Consider the following 21,529-nt stretch of genomic DNA (forward strand, 5'->3'; position numbering starts at 1 on the left):
CATGCCCTATCACCACAGATTATAAAAATAAGGAAGCTAGAAGATTACCAAGAAGATTTTTTCCCCTTTTTTCATCCAAATGTTTGGCATTATATAGACAAAGGGTCCAGGAGAATTCTATAGCTATCAGAAATGAGTGGGATGGGGAAAAAGTTTCTGGACCTCCTTACTTCTGGACCTCATCTTACTGGAAATTTTCAATTTTCTGAGCCTGCATCTATGATTCAGGATACCTGAATTAAAAAAAAAAATAGATAGCCAGATATTTAGCATATTGCATTTGGATAGGTGATTTTTTTTTTAATTCACAGTTTTAATCTATATTTTGGCATCATATAGACCAGGGGTATCAAATATACAAATGGGGTAACTGAACCCTATATAAGGATCCTTGCAGCAGCAGATTAACTTGAAAACCAGATATTAATATTATGTTATGTGGTGTTTTAAATTTATTTTGTTAAATATTTTCCAACTATATTTTAATTTTGCTCAGCTAGGACTCATTTGTTTGACATATCTAATGTAACATAAGGCTTTTTTTCCCTCCCTCTCCTCTTTCACTTTGTCCTTTATCTCACCATTTCTTTCTCCTTCACTTCTCTACTTTTCCTCTATTCTTTTTCCTCTTTTCTCCTCTTCCTTTCTCTCTTCCCATCACCTGTTTTTAGCTCTACTTCTCTCTCCCTCTCTCTTTTCTTTTTTTCTTCTTCTTCTTCATCTTCCTTTCTGTCTACTCCTCTCTTTCTTTTTACTCTCTTCTTTCCCCTCTTCTCTCTTTCCTCCTTTCTCTCTCTTTGTCTTGTCCTTTCTCTTTTTCTTCTCTTCCTCTTTCCCTCTGCCTTTCTTTTCTCTTTTTCTCCTCTCTTTATTTTCCCCTCTCCTCTCTTTCTGTTGACCTCCCCTTCTCCTTCTATCATTCTGACAAGAGATCTACTTCAGTCCAAGCTCAGAGAAAACAGAGAGCAGAACCTCTTTTATTTTGAGTTAAACTCTAATCTTCTTAGGGGGAAAGCTTGTGGGAATCTGGATGATGAACACAGCACTGGTCAGAGGCCAGACCCAAAGGATGATTGAATTCTCTTCATGAATGTTCTGGATTCCAAGCTCAGCTTGAGAGCAAGGACACAGAGTCCAGCCATCTCTGACCCTTGCCCTTCTTCTGAAGTCCTCCTGCTGGAGCCCTCCTGCTACGTTCCAGCTCCCTGTTTGACACTGACTGCATCACCCCTGAAGCCTGACAAAACTGATGAGCAGAGCGGTGGTGGTGATGCTTTTTAGCAACCTGAGAGGATGAGAGCATGCAGAATTGCACAACACCTGCTCCCACTAGCCCAGAGTCTGTCTGGGGGAATAGCAAGGCCATAAATCAGCTTCTGGGAGCCAGCAAGGACTTTGAAGGGACCTCATAAAGAATTGTGTCTATGGCAATTAGGAGCAATGGATCACAGAAGCCAAAGCTCAGAAAGTCCTTAATCTATTCATACTACAAATGAAGAAACTGAGTTGAACAGTAATTGACTTGCCCAAAGTCACAGGGGTATTATGTGCAGAGGTACAATTCAAACCCAAGATTTTTTGACTCCAAATCCAATGATTTTTCAATTCTCAATGTCAGAGCTGTCTGATTTCAGATTGGACCTCCTATTATTGGTAAAGTAAAGTTAATACTATAATAAGGAATTAACTTTAACTTTACTCTCCTGTCCCTAAAACTGTTTTGGAACATGATTCCTAATAGATGACAGTGGAAAGAGCCAAAGCTGGGTCAAATTCTGTTTCTGTCATTCTTTGTACAAATCTCTATTTCTCTAGGCCTCAGTTTCCACATCTGTAAAATGAGGAGGTTTTAATTAGATGTCCTTGTATGTCTATAATCTTGTAGGATTGTCTTTTTTTAATATTAATGTTCCAGGGCTGGTAAAGGACTTGTGGTCTGTAAACTTAAAACAACTGTCTTTCAATATAATTGGTTTCCTTTTGTAATCCTATATATTTTATTTTACTTGCACATATAGAAGCACTATTCTGACTATGAAAGGAACCCTGGCAAATGTGAACATGCAGGGATGTTCTCTGAAGGACACTTGGGGTCCTGTGCAGTGGTCTTTAAGACGTAAATGGGCATTCCCACTGGAGGAAGGGTGTTTTAATGAGACCAGAAACTCCTTCTGGCCCTAAATTTTCTGAATTTAGAAGCCTAAGGCTCATAGACCCTTAGATATGGGGCCTGGAGGGATTTAGAAGCTAATTACTATAACCTAATCATTTTGCAAATGAGAAAAATGAGGACAAGGAAGCCTAAATGACTTTGGACAAGTCTTTGAAATAGAAAGCACCAAAGACAGAATTTGAACCCAGGTCCTCTGACTCCAAGTCAAGCATTTTTTCATAGAATTCCTCAATTGCTCTTTTCCAGGCATGTAATCTATGATTGCTCCAGTTACCTACTGAGTTCAGTCAGAAGTTTAGTGTAGCGAATGTTTGTGGCAGCCCTCTTTGTAGTGGCTAGAAACTGGAAACTGAATGGATGCCCATCAGCTGGAGAATGGCTGAATAAATTGAGGTACATGAATATTATGGAATATTATTGTTCTGTAAGAAATGACCAATAGGATGATTTCAGAAAGACCTGGAGAGACTTACACGAACTGATGCTGAGTGAAATGAGCAGGACCAGGAGATCATTATATACTTCAACAACAATACTATATGATGACCAGTTCTGATGGACCTGGCCATCCTCAGCAATGAGATGAACCAAATCATTTCCAATGGAGCAGTAATGAACTGAACCAGCTACGCCCAGAGAAAGAACTCTGGGAGATGACTAAAAACCATTACACTGAATTCCCAATCCCTATATTTATGCCCACCTGCATTTTTTATTTCCTTCATGAGCTAATTGTACAATATTTCAGAGTCTGATTCTTTTTGTACAGCAAAATAACGTTTTGGTCATGTATACTTATTGTGTATCTAATTTATATTTTAATATATTTAACATCTACTGGTCATCCTGCTATCTGGGGGAGGGGGTGGGGGGTAAGAGGTGAAAAATTGGAACAAGAGGTTTGGCAATTGTTAATGCTGTAAAGTTACCCATACATATAACCTAGAAATAAAAGGCTATAAAATAAAAGAAAAGAAAAGAAAAAAAGAAGTTTAGTGTAGTTTGTGGTTGAGCGCCACATGGATATGACATATGAATGATGGAGTGGACTTTTCAGTCTTTTATCTTTTTACTATATTGAGATCCATGTATTTAAATGGTCCAGTTTGCAAATGGTCCTAAACCCTAATAGGTGAGACCTATCCAAAGACAGAGAAAAACTTGATTCAAGATTAAAATACAATAAAATTAATTTGAACATATTTTACTGAATTTTAAAATGTAGGTTCAAATCAGAGAAAAAACAAAGCTTTTATACAAGGTTTGAAAATTGTATTCCCTGAATTTTAAAACTTAATATTTCTAAAACAGAATTTATTATCTTTTCCTTCCCTACAAAGACACACTTCTATGTTTCCTTATTTGTGTCCACGGCACCAATATTACTTTCAGTGACCTAGATTTGCAGCCTTGGAGTCATCCTCAATTCCTTATTCTATCACCCCTTACACATCCAATCGGTTTGCAAAATATTGCTTTGTCCCTCTACTAGTCTTTCCTATGTAACGTTCTCTACACATAGTTCAGATGCTTATCATCTTCTGACTGAATTATTGAAATCACTTTCGCTAACTGGTCTCCTTCCCTTGAGTCTCTCACCCCATATTCTAATCCACCAAAGTGATTGACTGATGTGTAGATCTGACTATCTCCCATAAACTCCAGTGGCTCCTTCTCATCTCCAGGATCAAACATAAACTGCTTTATTTGACATTTTAAATTTTTCAGAACATGGTCCCAACTGGGTGTGTTTCCAATATCACTGACTGACATTACTCCCCTTCATATATTCCATGGCCCAAGCACATTGACCTTTGTAGGGACTGTCCTCGATTCTTGGAACTCTCTCTCCTCCTCCCTTTGGTCCTTAGTTTCCTGTAAGATTCATCTCAAGTCACCTTCTATACATAGAAACATAATGCATACCTATGGGTCACGTTACCATTGACCCTTCTTCCTGGTGGTGTCAGAACTCAAAATTTATGAATGGAATGCTTCTGTGTAAGTCCTTTTCTGACCTCATATTGACTTTTCCTGAAAAATTATATTGAATGTTCTGTGTGTGTTTGTGTATGGACATATTGCATCCCCCATTACTAAACCCCTTGAGGACAGGGACCATTTCACTTTTGCCTTTGTATCTTCAGTGCCTAGCATAGTGTTTAATAAATGTTTGTTGACTAACTGATCATTATGGTTGCCTTGAGGTGTTCCACCTTCATTGTAATGCAGGTGACTTTAATTATCACAAAATCAATATCTGTGCGCCATGAGAACAGTTTTCTGGGTTGAAAAACAAAATCATTTACAATAAGGATTGTTAGGTTTTGCATCACTTCTCTATCCCCAATGCATGTTCTAAGTAATTGCTAACCTCTAGTAACAGTTCTGGCTCAAAGATATGTGTGTGTGTGTGTTTTAAAACACGTTTTATTCAATCAATAGCCACAATGTTTCTTAATTAAATTATTTTAGAATTTTTAATTTTATATAAAAGGTCCCTCAGAGAATATTATTAACTTTTTATTGTTTTTAAACTCACTATTTTTTGTTAAATTAAATACTTTGAAATTAACTTCAGTATTGTTTAACCTCCAAATGGAGCTCTCTCTTTGAGCAGTTCCTATTTGTCCATATTCATATGTACTGATTTCTGCATATAAATAGACATACAAATACAGACAGAAGAAAGGAGTTAGAGTTCAGAATAGAGTTTGAGTTATTCTCACTTCACAATTTTGGGTACTAAAGAATTCATTTACAACTTATAGGGCCAGGTTGGAACCAAGATGGTAAAGTAAAGACAGGGACAAATACAGACAGAAGAAAGAAGTTATGCTCTTTGGTTTAATTCGGTTCAGAACAGAGTTATTCTCACTTCATAATTTTGAGTACTAAAGATTTCATTTACAATTTATAGGGCTAGATTGGAGCCAAGATGGTAAATAAAGACAGGGACTTCTTCCCTAAGCCACTCCAAATACCTTTAAATATAACTTTCAACAAATTCTAGAGTGGCAGAACTCACAAAAAATGTAGTGAAATAATTTTTCAGCCCAAGATAACTTAAAAGGTTATCAGTTAAGTTCTGTTGCACCAAGACTGGAACCACAGTGCAGCCCAACTGTGTTAGCATAGAATAGGCCCCAGCAAACCAGGAGCAGGTCTTGGGACAAGTGACTCAGTGGCAGCAATGGTGGTTTCCAGATGTCTATAGATAGTAAAGGATCAGACCAGGGGTCAGAAGGAAATTTTCAGGGGTCTCTTTGCTGGCATCATCATCAGGACTCTGTTGCATTGCCTACACTTGAATTTGGGTCACAATTCTGGCTCTAATTCCCAGTAGAAGGAGCAGTAATACATCAAAGTTTGCAGCTGCAGAGGAGCAGAAATGAGAATGAGGCAAGGAAATCATGAAAAAAGAGTCAACACGTTGGTAAAAGAAGCACAAAAAATATTGAAGAAAATAATACCTTAAAAAAAACATAATAAAAGGAGACACAAAAATCCAGTGAAGAGAATTCTTTAAAAGCAGAATTGGTCAAATGGAAAAGGAGGTACAAAAGCTCATTGAAGAAAATAATTCCTTAAAAGTTAGAATTGGGTAAGTGGAAGCTAATGACTTTATGAGACATCAAGAATCAATTATACAAAAGAATAAGAAAATAGAAGGAAATGGAAACCATTTCATTGGAAAAAATAACTGACCTGGGAAATAGATCCAGGAGAAATAATTTAAGAATTATTAGACTAATTGAAAGTCATGATCAAAAAAAGAGCCTAGATATCATCTTTCAAGAAATTAAGGGAAAACTGCCCTGATATTCAAGAACCAAAGAGTAAAATAGAAATGGAAAGAATGTACTGAAAGAGATTCCAAGATAAAAACTCCCGACAATATTTTAACCAAATCCTAGACTTCCTGAGCAGCCAAAAAAACACAATTCAAATACTGTGGATCCAGAGTCAGAATTAGAGAACATTTAGCATGTTCTACCTTAAATAAACTGAGGGTTTAGAATATGATATTCCAGAGAGCAAAAAAGCTAGGATTATAATCAGGAATCACCTACCCAATAAAACTAAGTATAATTCTTCAAATGAAAAAAGGGATATTCAATGAAACAGAGGTCTTTCAAACAATCCCGATGAAAAGATCCGCACTAAATAGAAACTTTGTCTTTTTAAATACAAAACACAAAAGAAGCATTAAAAAAGCAAAGAGAAATCATAAGGTATTTGGTAAGGTTATATTGTTGATACTGCTACCTTGGAAAATGATATTTATAATTCCTAAAAACTTTCTCTTTATTAGGACAGCTAGAAGGAGTATCCATAGAGAGCAGAGAGGTGAGTTGAATATGATAGTATGATTACATAAAAAAAAAAAAAATCAAAGGATGAGAAAGAAGAATGCCCTCGAAGAAGGGGAAAGAAAAAGGTAGAATGGGCTAAATTATCTGACATCAAAGAGGCCTGAAAGAGATTTTACAATAAAGGGGAAAATGAGAGATTGTGTGTGTGTATATGTGTATGTGATAAAAGATTATTTTGGGGGTGGGGGAAAAGAGAGTGATTGGTAGAGAAGAGAAAAAGGTGAGTTGATTAATCATGGGGCTAATATTAACATTTTATTTTATTTAACCATAAAACGTCACAGACCATGTTTAGGTAGGGACTATGCTAAATGAACACTTGATTACTTGAAAGATTCTTTAGCATCAACTTATTTACCCAAAAGAGCTATGTATCTTTCCTTCTTATATAAATGTTATAGTTTCAAACAGTTATACTTTCAAGTTGTTTTAATGGAGTAAAGAGAAAGGAATAAGCATTTATTAAGCATCTCCTGTGTATCTAAAGTGCTAAGAACTTTACAAATATTATCTAAAAGAGATGAAGAAGGGCTGGGCCATATATAGCAAGTGTATTCAGACATGCAGAAAATAATTTGGGGTGGGGGCAGTATCTCTGAACTAACATCATGAAAAGGCAGAATGCTGAGCTTAACTGGGTTTAGCTCAGTCCATTCAGAGAGTAACAGCAATAAACCCACTAAGAAGGAAGCCAAAGGAATAAGAGAGGACTAGCCATTTGTAGAGAAGGTACAGATTTCCTCAGTGATTTTTCTCATTTAGATATTACCAATACTAGTTCATTCCTATTTCTGAGTTGAGTTCTAGAGAGGCTATGTATTTCCAATCTTGTGATTGTTGTTCAATCATCTCAGTTGTGGCTGATTTTTTGTGACCCCATCTGGGGTTTTCTTGGCATTTCCTTCTCCAGCTCATTTTACAGATGTGAAAAATGGAGCAAAGAGGCTAAATGAGTTGCTCAGGATCACAAAAACTCATAACTGTCTGAGACAGAATTTGAATTCACATATTCCTGACTCCAGGTCCTGTGCTTTACTCACCTTGCCACCTCGCTGTCCATGTTTCCAGAGAATAAACAAAAAAAGAGAAGTAAAAAAGAAGCATGGATTTAATGTTATTCATAGTTTCACAAAAGAGGCATCATAGTTTAATGCTTACAAATATCCTAGCCTTTCCATGAGGATCCATCTTTAAACTGATTCAAATTGTGAAAGTATAAATAGATCTTTTTTTCTATCTAAAATTATGTCATCAATTTTCTATGTATCTGTATATCGATTTATGTAACTGTGCATGTACATATTTATGTATCTAACTATTGATGATCTATCCACACCTGTTCCATATTAGAAATAAACTACAGTCAATTCTTCACCTAAGGTTTGACTTTCTCCAGTCAATTAGAAAACTTTCAAATTATCTCCTCCTCAGCTTATCTCAATGTATGCTTATGGAGTACCACCTAAAATAAAGCTCAATTTTCCAGCATTTGGATCTGAAGATTGGAAATGAAATCAACCTGCACATATTAAAAATTGCTTTGGAGATTTGCACTTGAATGGAGAATTTATCTAGGCTATTTATTGGAAAATGTTAGTTTGGGGATTGTGAAGGGTATAAACATGATTTAAAAAAATAAAATCTCTTTTGTAAATATCAAATCATGATGGCCAAGGATTGAATTATAAAGGATTGGATTATAATGTGCACGTATGTGTGAGTGTTTTGCCAGTTCTCCAGTTTGGGAAAGACCAAGAAAGACAAATGACAAGCTGGTATGAGGAATGTGGGGTACTAAAGTAAGAACAAATCTCTCAGACCAGTCTCTCATACCTTCTCTATGCCTACATGGAGAATTAATGTTAAATTTGATGCCAGAAGAATAATATAGTAGATAGTGGATGAAATGTGTCCCTTAGAGTTCATGAAGACCTGTGTTCAAGTTCAGTCTGTGAAAGATAGTGGCCATATGACCAATGGCAGGCCACTTAGACTCTCTCACTGCCCTAAGCAACTCTTTAAAAAACAGCACATGGAAGACTACTTTCAGATCTATATTGGCTTCAGGAGGTCTCTACACAAATGAAATCAAAGGTCCAGTCCAAAATAAATAAGAGAATGCAAGTCCCAGTGAAACTTAAAGGGAGACCACTTCTCCTTTTATTAAGTTTTGCATCCTAGGACTGGCAAGATTTTCAACAAGCTTGAAACAAAAAGGGTTTTATATTGAATCAGCTAAACTAATCCCAGCTAATGCCGCAGCTACCTAAGGGTTTTTCCCTCCCAGGTAACACAAAGTTTAAAACCCTCATCAGAAAAGCTAATTGGCCTGGATAAAGGCTCCACATGTAATGTTTTTCAGAACCTTCCTAAATCAGACCATGGTAGCAGCTGTCTATTTAGTTTGCCTTGAGTACCAGCTCTAATTCCTCACTGGCAGATAAAAGTAGTCATTATCTCTTTGGAATGCTACAGGAAAACCTCAATGAAAGTGATGGTAGAGGAGGGGGGAGGATAGAGTATTCTGGTTAATTATAACTCATTCATAAAGCATATTCAAAAGCACTTTTCATTTATGTTCGACCTCATTAATGAGACTTCCAACAATCCCAAGTTAGGCAAATGGTGCAAAATGGTTATCCCCATTGAATCAACTAAAACCAAAGGTCACACAGATAGTCAGAGACACAGTGGGAGTTAGGATCATAGAATCATAGGTTAAGAATTAAAGGGTATTTCAGAAATCCCCTTTGGGCAAGTAGGAAAAAGTGCTGGTGCTGGAGTCAGGAAGATCTGAGTTCAAATCTAGCTCTGTGACTATGGGCAAGTCTTTTTATTTAACCTTGTTTGCCTCAGTTCTTTATATGCAAAGGGAGATGGAGAATGAAATGTCAAAGCATCTCAGTATTTCTGCCAAGAAAACCCTAAATGGAATTATGGAGAGTTGAAACAACTTAACAGCAGCAGCAAAATCAGAAGTCCTCTAGTTCTCAAACTTCTCATTTGATTAGGAACTGGGGTCTAGAGATTAGGTGAATTGTCCAAAGACACACATATTCTTTATTATTAAGAACAGAGTGTGGATTTGAATCCAGTATTCTTTCCACCAAATCACACTACCTCTCTTAAGCACTGGTCTTCCAAATCCAACTTCTATGCTCTTTCCACCATATGTTTTTGCTACCATCACATTTACCGGAAAGGGGTTGGACAAAGGGAGGGTAAAAGCTTGGATCAAGAAGGGGAGGGAAGAGGGAGAATCACTGTCAAAAAAGAACAGCTTTTACAAGGGTGCTAAACACCCTGATTTCTAGAAAATGGAGGGGATGGAGGAAGGACAAAAGGAATTACATAATTCTTGCTACATAAGCTGCTTGGGTCAGAAGAAAATGGTGCAAATAAATCTGTCTTCTCTATTTTCATAGAAGTTCAAACCTGTTCAATTTGAAAATTATGATTTCCTTCTCGTATAAGAGGAACATGATAGACATCCATTTGTTTATTTTTTTAGATTGAGGATGAATGGAGCCAACAGCTTTTCTTTTCCTAAAAGGGGATGAAAGGTAAACTACTCACCAGTTCCTTCCTTAGCCAATGCAAAGCTTCATCAATACTTTCAAAGCTATCCAGTTTTCTAGTAGTCAGAGGTGACTGATCCTGGCTGTTATTCCCATGTGACTGTTGTTGCAGCTTCCTTAGCGGAGGCAACTCCTCTTCAGTGGATTTCCTTGATTCTTTTCCCTCCTGCTCATCATTAGACTTGGGGAAATTCCACGTCTGCTCCTCCAGCTTGGCTTGCCATTCCAGGTAGGAAGGCCTCCGTGTCTGAAGCCTCAGTTTCTCTGTGAGGACCTTCAGGCTCAGAAGGTGGTCATCAGGAGGTGGGGTTGCCCCTAAGAATCCTCCTTCTCCACCTACCACTTCTTCTATATGAATCTGGGGTGTAGTCATCCTACAACCTCCTGTTTCCCCAAAGCATCAAGTGTAACTGGCAACACAATGCAATTCCTCTCTTTCTCTTCTTCTTCTTCCTCAGCCCCAGGCTCTTGAGATCATTGCCTAGATAATAGTGTAGAGGATCCACAGGACTGGATTATTGTTGGCCCCTGAAACCAACAAGAAAAGCAAAATGACATAACTAAAACAGAGATTGTAACTCCCCTTCAGAAATGTGGCTGGGTTGGTTTTAGGTTTAATATCATTCTTGGAGTCTTGATAGTTCTATACTATGCAAAGAGGCAGGAACAGACAAGCGTAAGCAGGAGTCTTTGGAGGAAATCTCTGCCAGGAAGACCCAGAAAGGGAAATCGGAGCATCAGGAAGTGTTGAAAAGCAAGCCCTCTCTATCCCTGCTGACAGCACAGGGCATGTGCTGAAGAATAACCAGGAGGATCCCTAGTGTCAGGCAAGAAGCTCTCCTAAAGTGCCTGGTGCCTGGGGCACAAGAATGAATATGCAAGTTAAGTAGTAGTTCCAGTGTGAACACAGGCACTCATGAATTTAACAGAAGGGTTTCTGGGATGCTGGTACAAAGGTAACAGTTTGTGCTATTCTAAGGGGCACCCTCATAGTAATCAAACCAACCTTCATATTCCTAGAAAGAGCATGTGAATTAATTGCCTTGTGATTCTACTCATTGTAGCTACCACATGGAAAATGAAAACATCCTTCCCAGGCCACTACTTTCCTACATGTGTTGTCTTATTCTGTTAAAATATAAAGTCCTTGAGGGCAAGAACATTGTATTGGTATCCCAGCACTTAAGGCAGCAACTGGCACCTTAAAAACTGAATAAAAGCTTTTAAAAATTTTATGCATTCAGTCATCTATCCATCCATTCATCCATTAACTTGCATATTCCTCTCGGCCAATTTGTTTAATTCTATACATCAGTGGTTTTTAATTTGGAATTCATGGACATTTCAACTGAGTGAATCTATAAATATGAATTAAAGTTTCTTTAATCTTTAACTGAAACTTAGTATTTCCTTCAGTTATGAATGTAAGCAACAAACATTATTCTGAGAAGGGGTCCCCCATAGACTTCCCCAGACTGCCAAAGGGGTCAGTGGCATAAAAAGGTTAAGAACTCCTGCTGGGTACCCAAATATAAGCTTTCAGCACCCCTATGCCTTGGCTCACACTTTTCCTTATGCCTGGAATGTCCTTTCCCATTTTTCTCTACTAACTATTCATCTTTTAAATTTTCAGCTCAAATTTCTTTTTTTTTTTTTTTTTTTTTTTTTTAGGAAGCTTTCCTGATTCTTCCTGAGGATCATGGGTCCCCCTCCAATCTCAGATCAAGCTTTGCTTTGCACCTTTGTAGTACACTTGTTATTTAACATTTTCTGCTATAGTTCTCTGTGCTGATGTCTCTCTCATCTGTCTGCCAGACTGAGTCCCAGGAGGCAAGGAGTATATCTTTTGGTTTTGTTCCTCACACCTCTAGATTCTTTAACAGCAGCTCAGTGCTCTGCACAAGTAGGGGCTAAATAGTCATTTTTTGGTTTATGGTACTGTCTGCTTCATAAAATTAATTCCGACACTGGACATTCATTTCCTACTTCCCACCTGTTGTAGGTGTGTGCTTCTGTTAACCATCAACTTTCCAGAGAAAACATAAGCAGGAAACATTAAGTTTAATTTGTATTATTGACATTTTCTCTATTACTTTCTTAAGTTTAGACAACCAAAAAAAAAAAAACCAACTAAATTAAGCCTTGGTTTGCAACATTTGTTAATTACTGAGAAGCAAATGTTCACAATGAACATTTAACAATCAGCAAGCCAGTTGGAGCAGTCTTCAGCACACACCTGAAGATGTCCACCCTGTTCTGGCCTGCTCTCTACTAAGAACAAGGAGGTGTTTTTAGCCATAGGGAAAAGAGTTGAAAGTACTCAGGAGTTTACTGCTTCCCAGAATAATAGTGACTCACTTATTTGGGAGGAAATATCTGTGTTTACTTTTGTAGCACCTTCCCTCAGGGTACTTGGTTTGGGTGATCTCATTTGTCCTCTTTAGGTCTTGGTGAGAGAGGCAGAAAGGATAGATTTGATTCCCTTTTAGTAGCAGGAATGTGAGCCTAACCTTGGTCCATAAATAAACCAAACAGAAGGTTTGGGCATTAAAAGTCTCATTCCTTACTCTGTTTTCAAACAGACAAACAAGTAAGAGGAAATAGGATGAAATTAGAACAGGAAATAATAGAGTAGATCATAAGGTAGAACTTCTTGATGTCATAGTAACAGGAACTTAACATTGGGCTACTGAAATCCTTAGTCTATAGGTTCTCAAGAAGACCTTACAACTCTTTTTTCTGATAGGTTAGACATTCACCTACCTCAAGATAGAACCTCAAGGCTTTCTTAAGGTTGGGGAAAGTTGGAGACTTCCCCAATTCTCTGTTCCCTATCTCTTGCTCTCAGTTCTCCCTGTTAGAGCTGGGATTCTTTTTCTTTGTGTCCAGTTTATAAGTGGGAGATTCAGAGTGTCTGAGGAATGTAATAAAAAGAGGATTGGATTTTTGAAATCAGAAAACCTAATCTCAAAGTCCTGTCTCTAATATATTCTAGCAGTATGTTTGAACAATTTTTTTTAACTTCTTTGGGCCTCAATTTCCTAACCTATAAAATTGGAATAATAATAAAATACTACTTCGACTAGTTGTTAAGTAAAAAGCACTTTGAAAATCACAAAGTTTATATATATATATATATATATATATATATATATCACATATGATATATATATAATATATATCGCACATATGATATATCATATATCGTGTGTGTGTGTGTAAAACCTCAGGAGGATCCTGGAAAGCTTCCTAGAAAAGGAGGCAATTGAGTTGAAAGTTTATTTTTTTAAAGTATGTGATTTTTCCAAATTCATGTAAAGATAGTTTTCAACATTAATTTTTGTAAAACTGTATTCCAAATTTTTCTCCTTCCCTGCCTTATTTCCCCCCTTTCCAAGAGAGCAAGCAAGCTGAGTAGGTTAAATATGTGAATAGTATATTTCCATATTTATCATGTTGTACAAGAAAAATCAGACCAAAAGGGAAAAAAAAACCTTAAGAAAACAAACAAGCAAAAAGGTGAAAACACTATGCTTCAATCCACATTCAATCTCCATAGTTCTTTGGGTGTGATTGGCATTTTCTATCCCAAGTCTATTGGAATTGGCTTGAATCACCATATTGTTGAGAAGAACCAATTCCATCACAAGAAAAATCTTGTTGCTACTGTGTACAATGTTCTGGTACTGCTCATTTCAGAGTTGAGAATTTAAAACATGGTTAGAGATTCAGCAGAGAAAGTTGGGAAAGGACATTTTAGGCATGAGGGAAACTGTGGATCAAGCTACAGGGATATCTCTCAGGAGTTCTTAACTTTTTTATGTAATGGATCCCTGAACTAACCTGGACAAGCAGCACAAATCAATTTAAGACAAATGCCTTTGGAGACAAGGAGACCTCAACTTTGGAACACAGACCCCTTTGGAAAGGGAGGGATACAACCCAGAACACAATAAGGCAACTATTAGGTAGCAATGGGGAGGGAAGGCATCCTGAGAGTAGTAAGCTACCAAGTGGAGGAGGGGGGAAGAGGGGAAGGAGAGATGGTAGCTTGCTATTTTAACTGAGTATTCCTTGCTAACCAAGTGCCATATTCACTTGTTCCTACCAGCTGAGACACAAGTATCTGTACATTTCAGCACTCTAGCCCAAAAGCAGCTCAGGACCTTTTAAAACCAGAATTCTACCCAATCCAAAAGAAAAGATGCCTTCTAGAGTATCTTGCAATCACTCCCTGCCTTTACCCAAATCTTTCCTTGAAGCCTTTCAGGATGTAGTGGGTGGAGTTTTTCATTGTGTGTATTAACTACTCAACTCCCACAGGGATTCCATAACACTGAAATCATAACTGTAATTATTTCTACTAAATCCTTTTGAAAAAGATGTGGTTTAAGATTTTTTTTAAATGTAAGATTGGCTTCATTCCCCTTTTGTGAAGAGATAAAGATGAATAGAAGTTGAGATGTTGTCAAGTGTACTTTATATATCCCACAGAGAATGAGTGGGAAGCAGAGAATTAAGTTGTTGAAATCTTCATAGAGCTCTTATTCTGAGTGGCTTCCCCACAGTGCTACTTGGTAGTGAGTTGTTACTGTCCCTCCTTGGAAGAAACCAAGTGAGAGAGAGAGCTGTTCCTTCATTATTGTCTTCCAATTGTAACACTCAGATGGCAGGGTGCTTGTTTTTCTGAATTCAAATTCTGCAAGCCATTGACAAGTATAAACATAGTAGCTCAGGAATAGATTAAATTACTCTGGGGTTCTGAATATTAATCCTAATTACTAATCCATTTGATGTTAATATCTATACTCTGGGATCTTTCCTAGGAAATGCTCAATAGCTTCACATACTGGGTGACAGCTAAGCAATTATTTGTTTGTTTGTTTATATGAATCTTTGAGGCTTGATTTCTTCTTAGTTTTGTGAGAATCGTATGATGAGGTACTTTGAAAATCTGCAGGTGGCTTTGAAAATGTGATACATTCATTTTTAATAATGCCCATTTTATCAATAGATAATAATCTCATTAAGAGGCAGCATGTAGAAAATTAGTCTCAGAATTAGGCAGAACTGAGTTCCTGTCTTCCCTATGAGACATACTGGTTATTTGATACTGGTCAATAATAAGCATTTATATAGTGCTTTCAGATATATTTAATTTTATCCTCACAACAATCCTGGGAGGTAGGAACAATTTTTAATTATCCCTATTTTGCAGTTGAGGAAACAGGAAGATAGAGGTTAACATGTTTTGCTCAGGATTTGACCCTTCTAAGGTCAATATTTATTGAAATTTCTCTAAGGATCAGGTGAAATGAATTCTAATAGAATTTCTGAGTAGAATTCATTGGTATTAATCTTCTAGTATCCAGGTTATTAAGGGGAATAAACAGAGTGAGGGCCCTTGACTCTCCTCTCAAATTGTCTAGGTATGTGAACAAGTCTAGACTAGAATTTCTACAATGATAGAAAGCAAAGGGAATTCAATTGAATCACACAAACACTCATGGAGCCTGAAGGCTAGAGTGGGCTCCTACCGACTAATCTGAGTCCAGATGTGTCCAAGGAAAGAAAAGGAACCTCATGATTCAAGAACTGAGTGGGTGGCTAGAGACAAGGAGAAAGAACACAATGAGTCAAGCATCAAAAAAAAAAAAAAAAAAAAAAAGAGGGTCTTTGGGCCAAAAAAGTCATGTAGAAACCAGAATTTACAGTTTGGGGCTGGAGTTCTGAGTCTGTCACTTCTTAAAGGGATGACTCTTGAGCAAGTTGTTCTGAATTTCAATTTCATTAGCTACAAACTGGGTGACTTAGGCTACCTATCTCACAAGGTGGTTGTGAGAATCATATATACTTTTAGAAAATAAATTGCACAGTTTGAAAGTTGAAAATTTAAAAGCCAAATCAATTTTGCATATATATAAAGCGAGAAAGAGGTCTTAGTAATGATGAAATGCTTATGTGAATGTAAGCTAATATTAAAAATACTTATTGCAACTTTTATCCCAATTAATAAATTCAATCAAATTTTATAAATGTTTAAGTACTTATATTTACTGACCTTCACAGAAGTTCAGTGGGTTCAGATTCCACCAGAGATGCTGGGATAGTTAGGTGGTATAGTTAAGAGAGCCCTGGCCTTAGACTCTCAAAAATCTAATTTCAAATACATTCTTAGACATTAACAAGCTATATGACACCGGGCAAATCACTTAATCCTGTTTGCCTCAATTATCTCATCTGTTAAATGATCTAGAAAAAGGAATATCAAGGCACTCCAGAATCTTTGCCCAAAAAAATCCCCAAATGGAATCATGAAGAGTCAGATATGACTGAAAAGTGACTGAACAACAATGGAAGAAACTGCTACAAGTTCCTTTGTAGTCTAATTCAGCTTTTGGACTGCTAATTCTGCAAAGTTAGGCACTAGGTTATAGCCAAAATTTTTTATCTCTATCAGGAACTAGCCCAGAATTCTGCACCTGTTAGTTGCTAAATACATATCTGACAAATAAATAAATAAATCTAACACGCTTTTCAGGCCAGAAGATCTTCCTTACATCCAACCTCAGTCCTTCCAACTATAACATAAGGCCTTTTGTTCTTGTTTTGGTCTCAAAGTATGAAGAGTCTAAAATAGGGATTCTTAAATTTTATTGTTACAAAGCCTAAGGTCTCCTTCGCAAAATAATATATTTAAAAGCATAGGAATAAAATACACAGGATTACAAAGGAAATCACTTATATTTAAGTACAGTTGTCAAAATATTTTTCTTAAAATCATTAAAGAAATATGTTTTGTATGACTTCATATACATAGTAGAAATCTTTTTTTTAACCTTCTCAATGGATTGGGGACAAAGTGTAAAGAGATGTGAAAATAAAAACTTTTTAAATTAATAAAATATTTTTAGAAATCAAATAACTTATTAAATTCATGGACCCACTACCCTTTAAGAACTACTGGTCCAAGATGTGAAGCTAGAGAATCTTTTATCATTTGAATTTAGTGGCATGTTGAAAAATAAGCAATATTTTGTAATTATGACCAAACTTGGTTTCCCTCCAACCAAGAGATAAGAATGCATTCCCTTCCCTTTTTTGCAAAGATAGGGAATGTGCATGTGGAGGCTTAAATATACTATAACATTTGATTCACATGGTAGTAAACAAAGGGTTTTTTGTTTTGACATTACATTTACACATAAGTACTACAACCACATGAAAAATTTCTTATAACAAAGTAAAAGTAAAACTAATAATATAGTGACTTTTTCTGAAGGTGCATGCAAAATTCCCAATATTGGCATTCCTCTCTTTTTATTTTTGTTTTAATGAAATCTATTTTCTTCTTCTTCCCATTCCTCAGATCTATTATAAGAAAGAAGAAGAAATTTTCTTGTAACAAAAAATTCGACTTATTTTGTGCCCTAAATCCATGGCATGTTTCCTCACTGATCCTCTGGAATCATGAATGGTCACTGTATTGATTTATAGATCTTAAAACTTTCAAAGTTGTTTGTTTCCAAAGGGTTGTTGTTATTGTATAAATTTTTCTCCTGGTTCAGCTCATTTAATTCTCCATTGGCTCATAAAAGTCCTCAAGATTGTTCATTTTTCATAATACTAATGTAATATTATAAATTATTTTTGGTTTTGCTTTTTTTCATTAGTTCATACAGATCTTTCCATGACACTTTGAAATCATCTCTTTGTTCATTTCTTAGAGCACAGCAACATTTCTTCAATTTGAATACCAAAACTTGTTCATTCATTTTATTGCTCAAATTACTTTTTTTCCCCTTTTTTATTCTTTGTTATCTAGAGGTGGGAGAGAGAGTAAGGGAAGTAAGGGTACAAGGAAGAGGAAGAGGAGGAAGCAACAGCAGGCAAAGGGGTGTTTCAAGGAGTCCAGCTACCTAAGAGCATGATATTCCCAGGATTGCTCATGATTTCTCCTAAAGGGACAGTGGTGGGAATGGGGGAGAGAGATTGGTCTTTTGCAGCTATCAGGTAGGAATGTCTGATAACTCTGAAATCCACAAATACATGGAACCCTGTAGACTGTGAGCTTCTTGAGAGCAGGGACAGGGTGTTTGTTTTGCCTTTCTCTTTCTTCTCTTTGAACAGTATCTGGCACACAGCATCTAAAAAATTGTCCACTGTTTTGTGAGAGTGGCTTCTCTTCTTGGTAAGGCTCCATATTAAGGCTGGCTCCTGGCTCTGGTCTTATTTCTCAGCCTCACGTGATAAAGTGAAACACCTTATAGCTCTTAGGTAGATACAGTGAAATCGTTCAGCTAACATCTTTGTTACTTTGTGACACAATCTGTTTACTTGGGAAACTGTCAAACCCACTTCCTAAACAGGAAACACTGGTGTTAACAAGTACTGGCTTCTGCTTTGTTGATTCTAACGCTTTGAATGGATGGAACACTTTTGTTTTGAAGAGTTGAAGCTCTCCCTTCCCACTACCGTTTATATAATTTTATTTAAGTTCAGAGCTCACTGAGAGACTTCAGAGTATTGAAAATCTTATCAGCGGGACTAGGTAAATTGGATTCGCAGCAACTTTCATACCTGCAAGTATCCTGGACGAATCATTTTATTTCCCTGTGACTGGTTCCTCATTGAAATAAAGAGGTTAATAATGTCTGTCCCACATATCTAGTTTGTTGTCACATCATATCAGTTCTACCTTCATAAGATTTATCAAATATGTCTTCTTCAATCACAACTACCCCCTTACTTCAGCCTTTCAACATCATCTCTCACTTGAACTATTGTAATAACCTTCTAATTGGTCTCCTTGCCTCTGGTTTCCTCCCCATACCCAGCCACCAAAGGGATTTTCCTATAACACAAATCTAAACCACGTTACTCAATCTTAATCAGTAAACTCTAATGGATGCCATATATTATCTCTAGGATCAAATATACAATGCTCTGTTTGACATCTAAAGCCTTTCACAGCCTGGATCCTTTTTCTCTGTAGTACCATATACAAAAGAGATCAAAGAATGGAGAAATGGATACATATTTCCAAAAATATTTCTAGCAGTTCTTTTCATGTAGACAAAGAATTGACAATTAAAGAAGTGCCCATCAATTGGGGAATGATTGAACAAATACAGATATATGAATGTAAGGGAATACTATCATGCCATATATGATAATTAAGAGAGCTATTTCAGAGGAAATCTGGAAACCAATAGTGATCAAAGTGAGTACAACTAGGTGAACAAATCATACAATAACAATCACATTTTAAGAAGAAATTGTTAAATTTTTAGGAATATTTAAGAATTGTGGATAAGGCAGTCATCAATCACAATTCCAGGGGCCCCATACAACATGCTACCTACTTAGAGAAATGATCAACTCAGGGGATGGAATCAAATTTATATTTTTTTGGATGTGGTCAGTGCAGGATTTTGTTTTGCATGACTATAATAATTTGGTTTTATTTTGCAATAAGGAGATGGAAAAGAAGAAAAAATGGATTTTTGATTGAAAAAAAAAGTGGGAAAGGAGATGTGTAAAGAAGAGATAATCAATCACCTCAGGGAATGATTGAGACTCTGAGAGAAGTATAAGAATAATAGAATAATAAAACCACAAAAATATAGTCTCTTTGAATTGGAAAGATTCCCAGAGGTCTTTAACTCAACTTCCTTCCTAAGGGCAGGAATCATCTAGATAGTTTCCCATTAGATATTCATCCAGCCTGGACCCAATAAAGTTTGTGGATATAGGATTAGGATGAAAGTTCATAGATTTAGAGCTTGGATATGATCTTTTCTATTATCTTGAATTTATGGGAGGAAAAAACTGAAGCAAATAGTTTTCACTCTTGCTCTCCCCTTTAACAGATGGGAAAACTGAGGCCCAAAGAGGAAAAATTTCCTCCAGATTCCACAGTTAATGAAGAGAAGTAGTGAGACTATTGTCTTCAAGCTCCCAGTCCACTATTTTTTTCAACACCAACTTACTCCATTTTTTTCTCAGTTGAGAATTCTCAGACTTGGAATCAGAAAGACCTGAATTCAAGACCTTAGAAGTTAGACCCTTGGCTGTGCAACCCTGGATCATTCACTTAACCTGTTTGCCTCAGTTTCCTTATAAGGAGTACATAAGGGAGACCTTATAATTTCTCCAAAGTAACCAGGCATTAAGTGGAAAATTTTGAGATTCAAACCTAATTCTTGCTCCTCCTAGTTTAATGCTCTTTCCAGTATACTGCATTGTGTCAAGTGGATATCTGAAAATGAAGCACTTCTGCTCCATTGTAAATAAAAGGAATTTTAGATTTCACAGATGAAGTGCTTCTCCCAGTGCCATGCAGGAATGTTGTTCTAATGGAGCTTCAGAGGGAGTTATAGGGCACCGAAAAACATGATCAAATGACAAGGCAATGGTGAGATACTTCCAGCTAAAGCATTCCCAAATTAGCACTGTTCCCCAAATGCTCCTGACTCTTTCAGTGCAGGATACTGTTGAGACAGTTCCTTGAGAAGGACAAAAAAATGGACAAAAATTTCTCTGGGAAGGAGAGAAGTAGTGGACTAATTATTTGGAAGTAGCAAAGTAATTGCACAGTCATGACTATGTAATTGTGACTAGATCCTCTTAATGATGCTGCAGGACAGTAAATCTATAGTAATGGACAGAGAAAATAGTCATATTCTAATGACTACACACATCCAGTGCTTCTTCATGGCAGTCATGACAATATCATCCAAGGCCAAACATCTTCTTCCTATATGAATACAAACCTCACTGACTTTCCTGAGGTACCATTATTGCTAATTGAAAAACTTCTCAGATGAGAAGTTGTTCTCATTTCTGGTATCCAATATATGACGAGCTCTCCAATAACAGATTAAACCACAAGTACATTTTGTAGAGAATTACTGAGCCTTTTGGAAAGCATGAAATGGTGAAGAACTGTAGACTATTAGATTACATGTTCTGAAGTGCTCTTCTCATTCTACTTACTCTCCCTCCTCCATTTTATAAATGGGTAAATTCAGGCCCAAAGAGGAAAAGTTTCCCCAGATTAAACAGCTAATAAATGGAAGATGTGGAACTGGCCTCTACATCTTTTGATTCCTATTCCACTATCCTTTCTATAGCAATCTATCCTATTTTTGCTCAAATGATAGTCAGGAAGACCTGAATTCAAATCTGGTCTTAGACATTTACTAGCAGTATGATCCAGGGCAAGTCATTTAATCTCTGTATTTGCCTCAGTTTCCTCATCTGTAAAATGAGGGTAATAATAGAATATCTCCAAAGATCTCTGTGAGGATAAAAAAGATAATAATTGTGAAGAATTATATGAATGCTAGCACTTATTATTATGATGGATTCATGGAATGCTAAGTTGAGAGGTGAAAAGG

The 21,529-nt window shown here is 36.6% G+C and overlaps 1 protein-coding gene across 2 annotated transcripts in view; it reads right to left on the reverse strand.

Annotated features, from left to right (window-relative positions):
- The window catches only part of FAM167A (family with sequence similarity 167 member A), a 54,077-nt gene that overhangs the window by 12,601 nt on the left and 19,947 nt on the right, over positions 1-21,529 (reverse strand). The window contains exons 1-2 of one of the 2 annotated variants that reach the window (XM_031951129.1): positions 12,486-13,004; positions 10,126-10,655 (exon numbers count right to left, since the gene is read on the reverse strand). In XM_031951129.1, the coding sequence (XP_031806989.1) occupies positions 10,126-10,500 (375 nt within the window). In that variant the 5' untranslated portion in view covers positions 10,501-10,655; positions 12,486-13,004. Of the gene's footprint in view, positions 1-10,125; positions 10,656-12,485; positions 13,005-21,529 lie in introns of those variants that run through there. The other variant, XM_003757928.4, reaches the window with a different exon arrangement.

Source organism: Sarcophilus harrisii, chromosome 2 (assembly GCF_902635505.1).
Source record: "Sarcophilus harrisii chromosome 2, mSarHar1.11, whole genome shotgun sequence".
Lineage (NCBI taxonomy): Eukaryota > Metazoa > Chordata > Mammalia > Dasyuromorphia > Dasyuridae > Sarcophilus > Sarcophilus harrisii.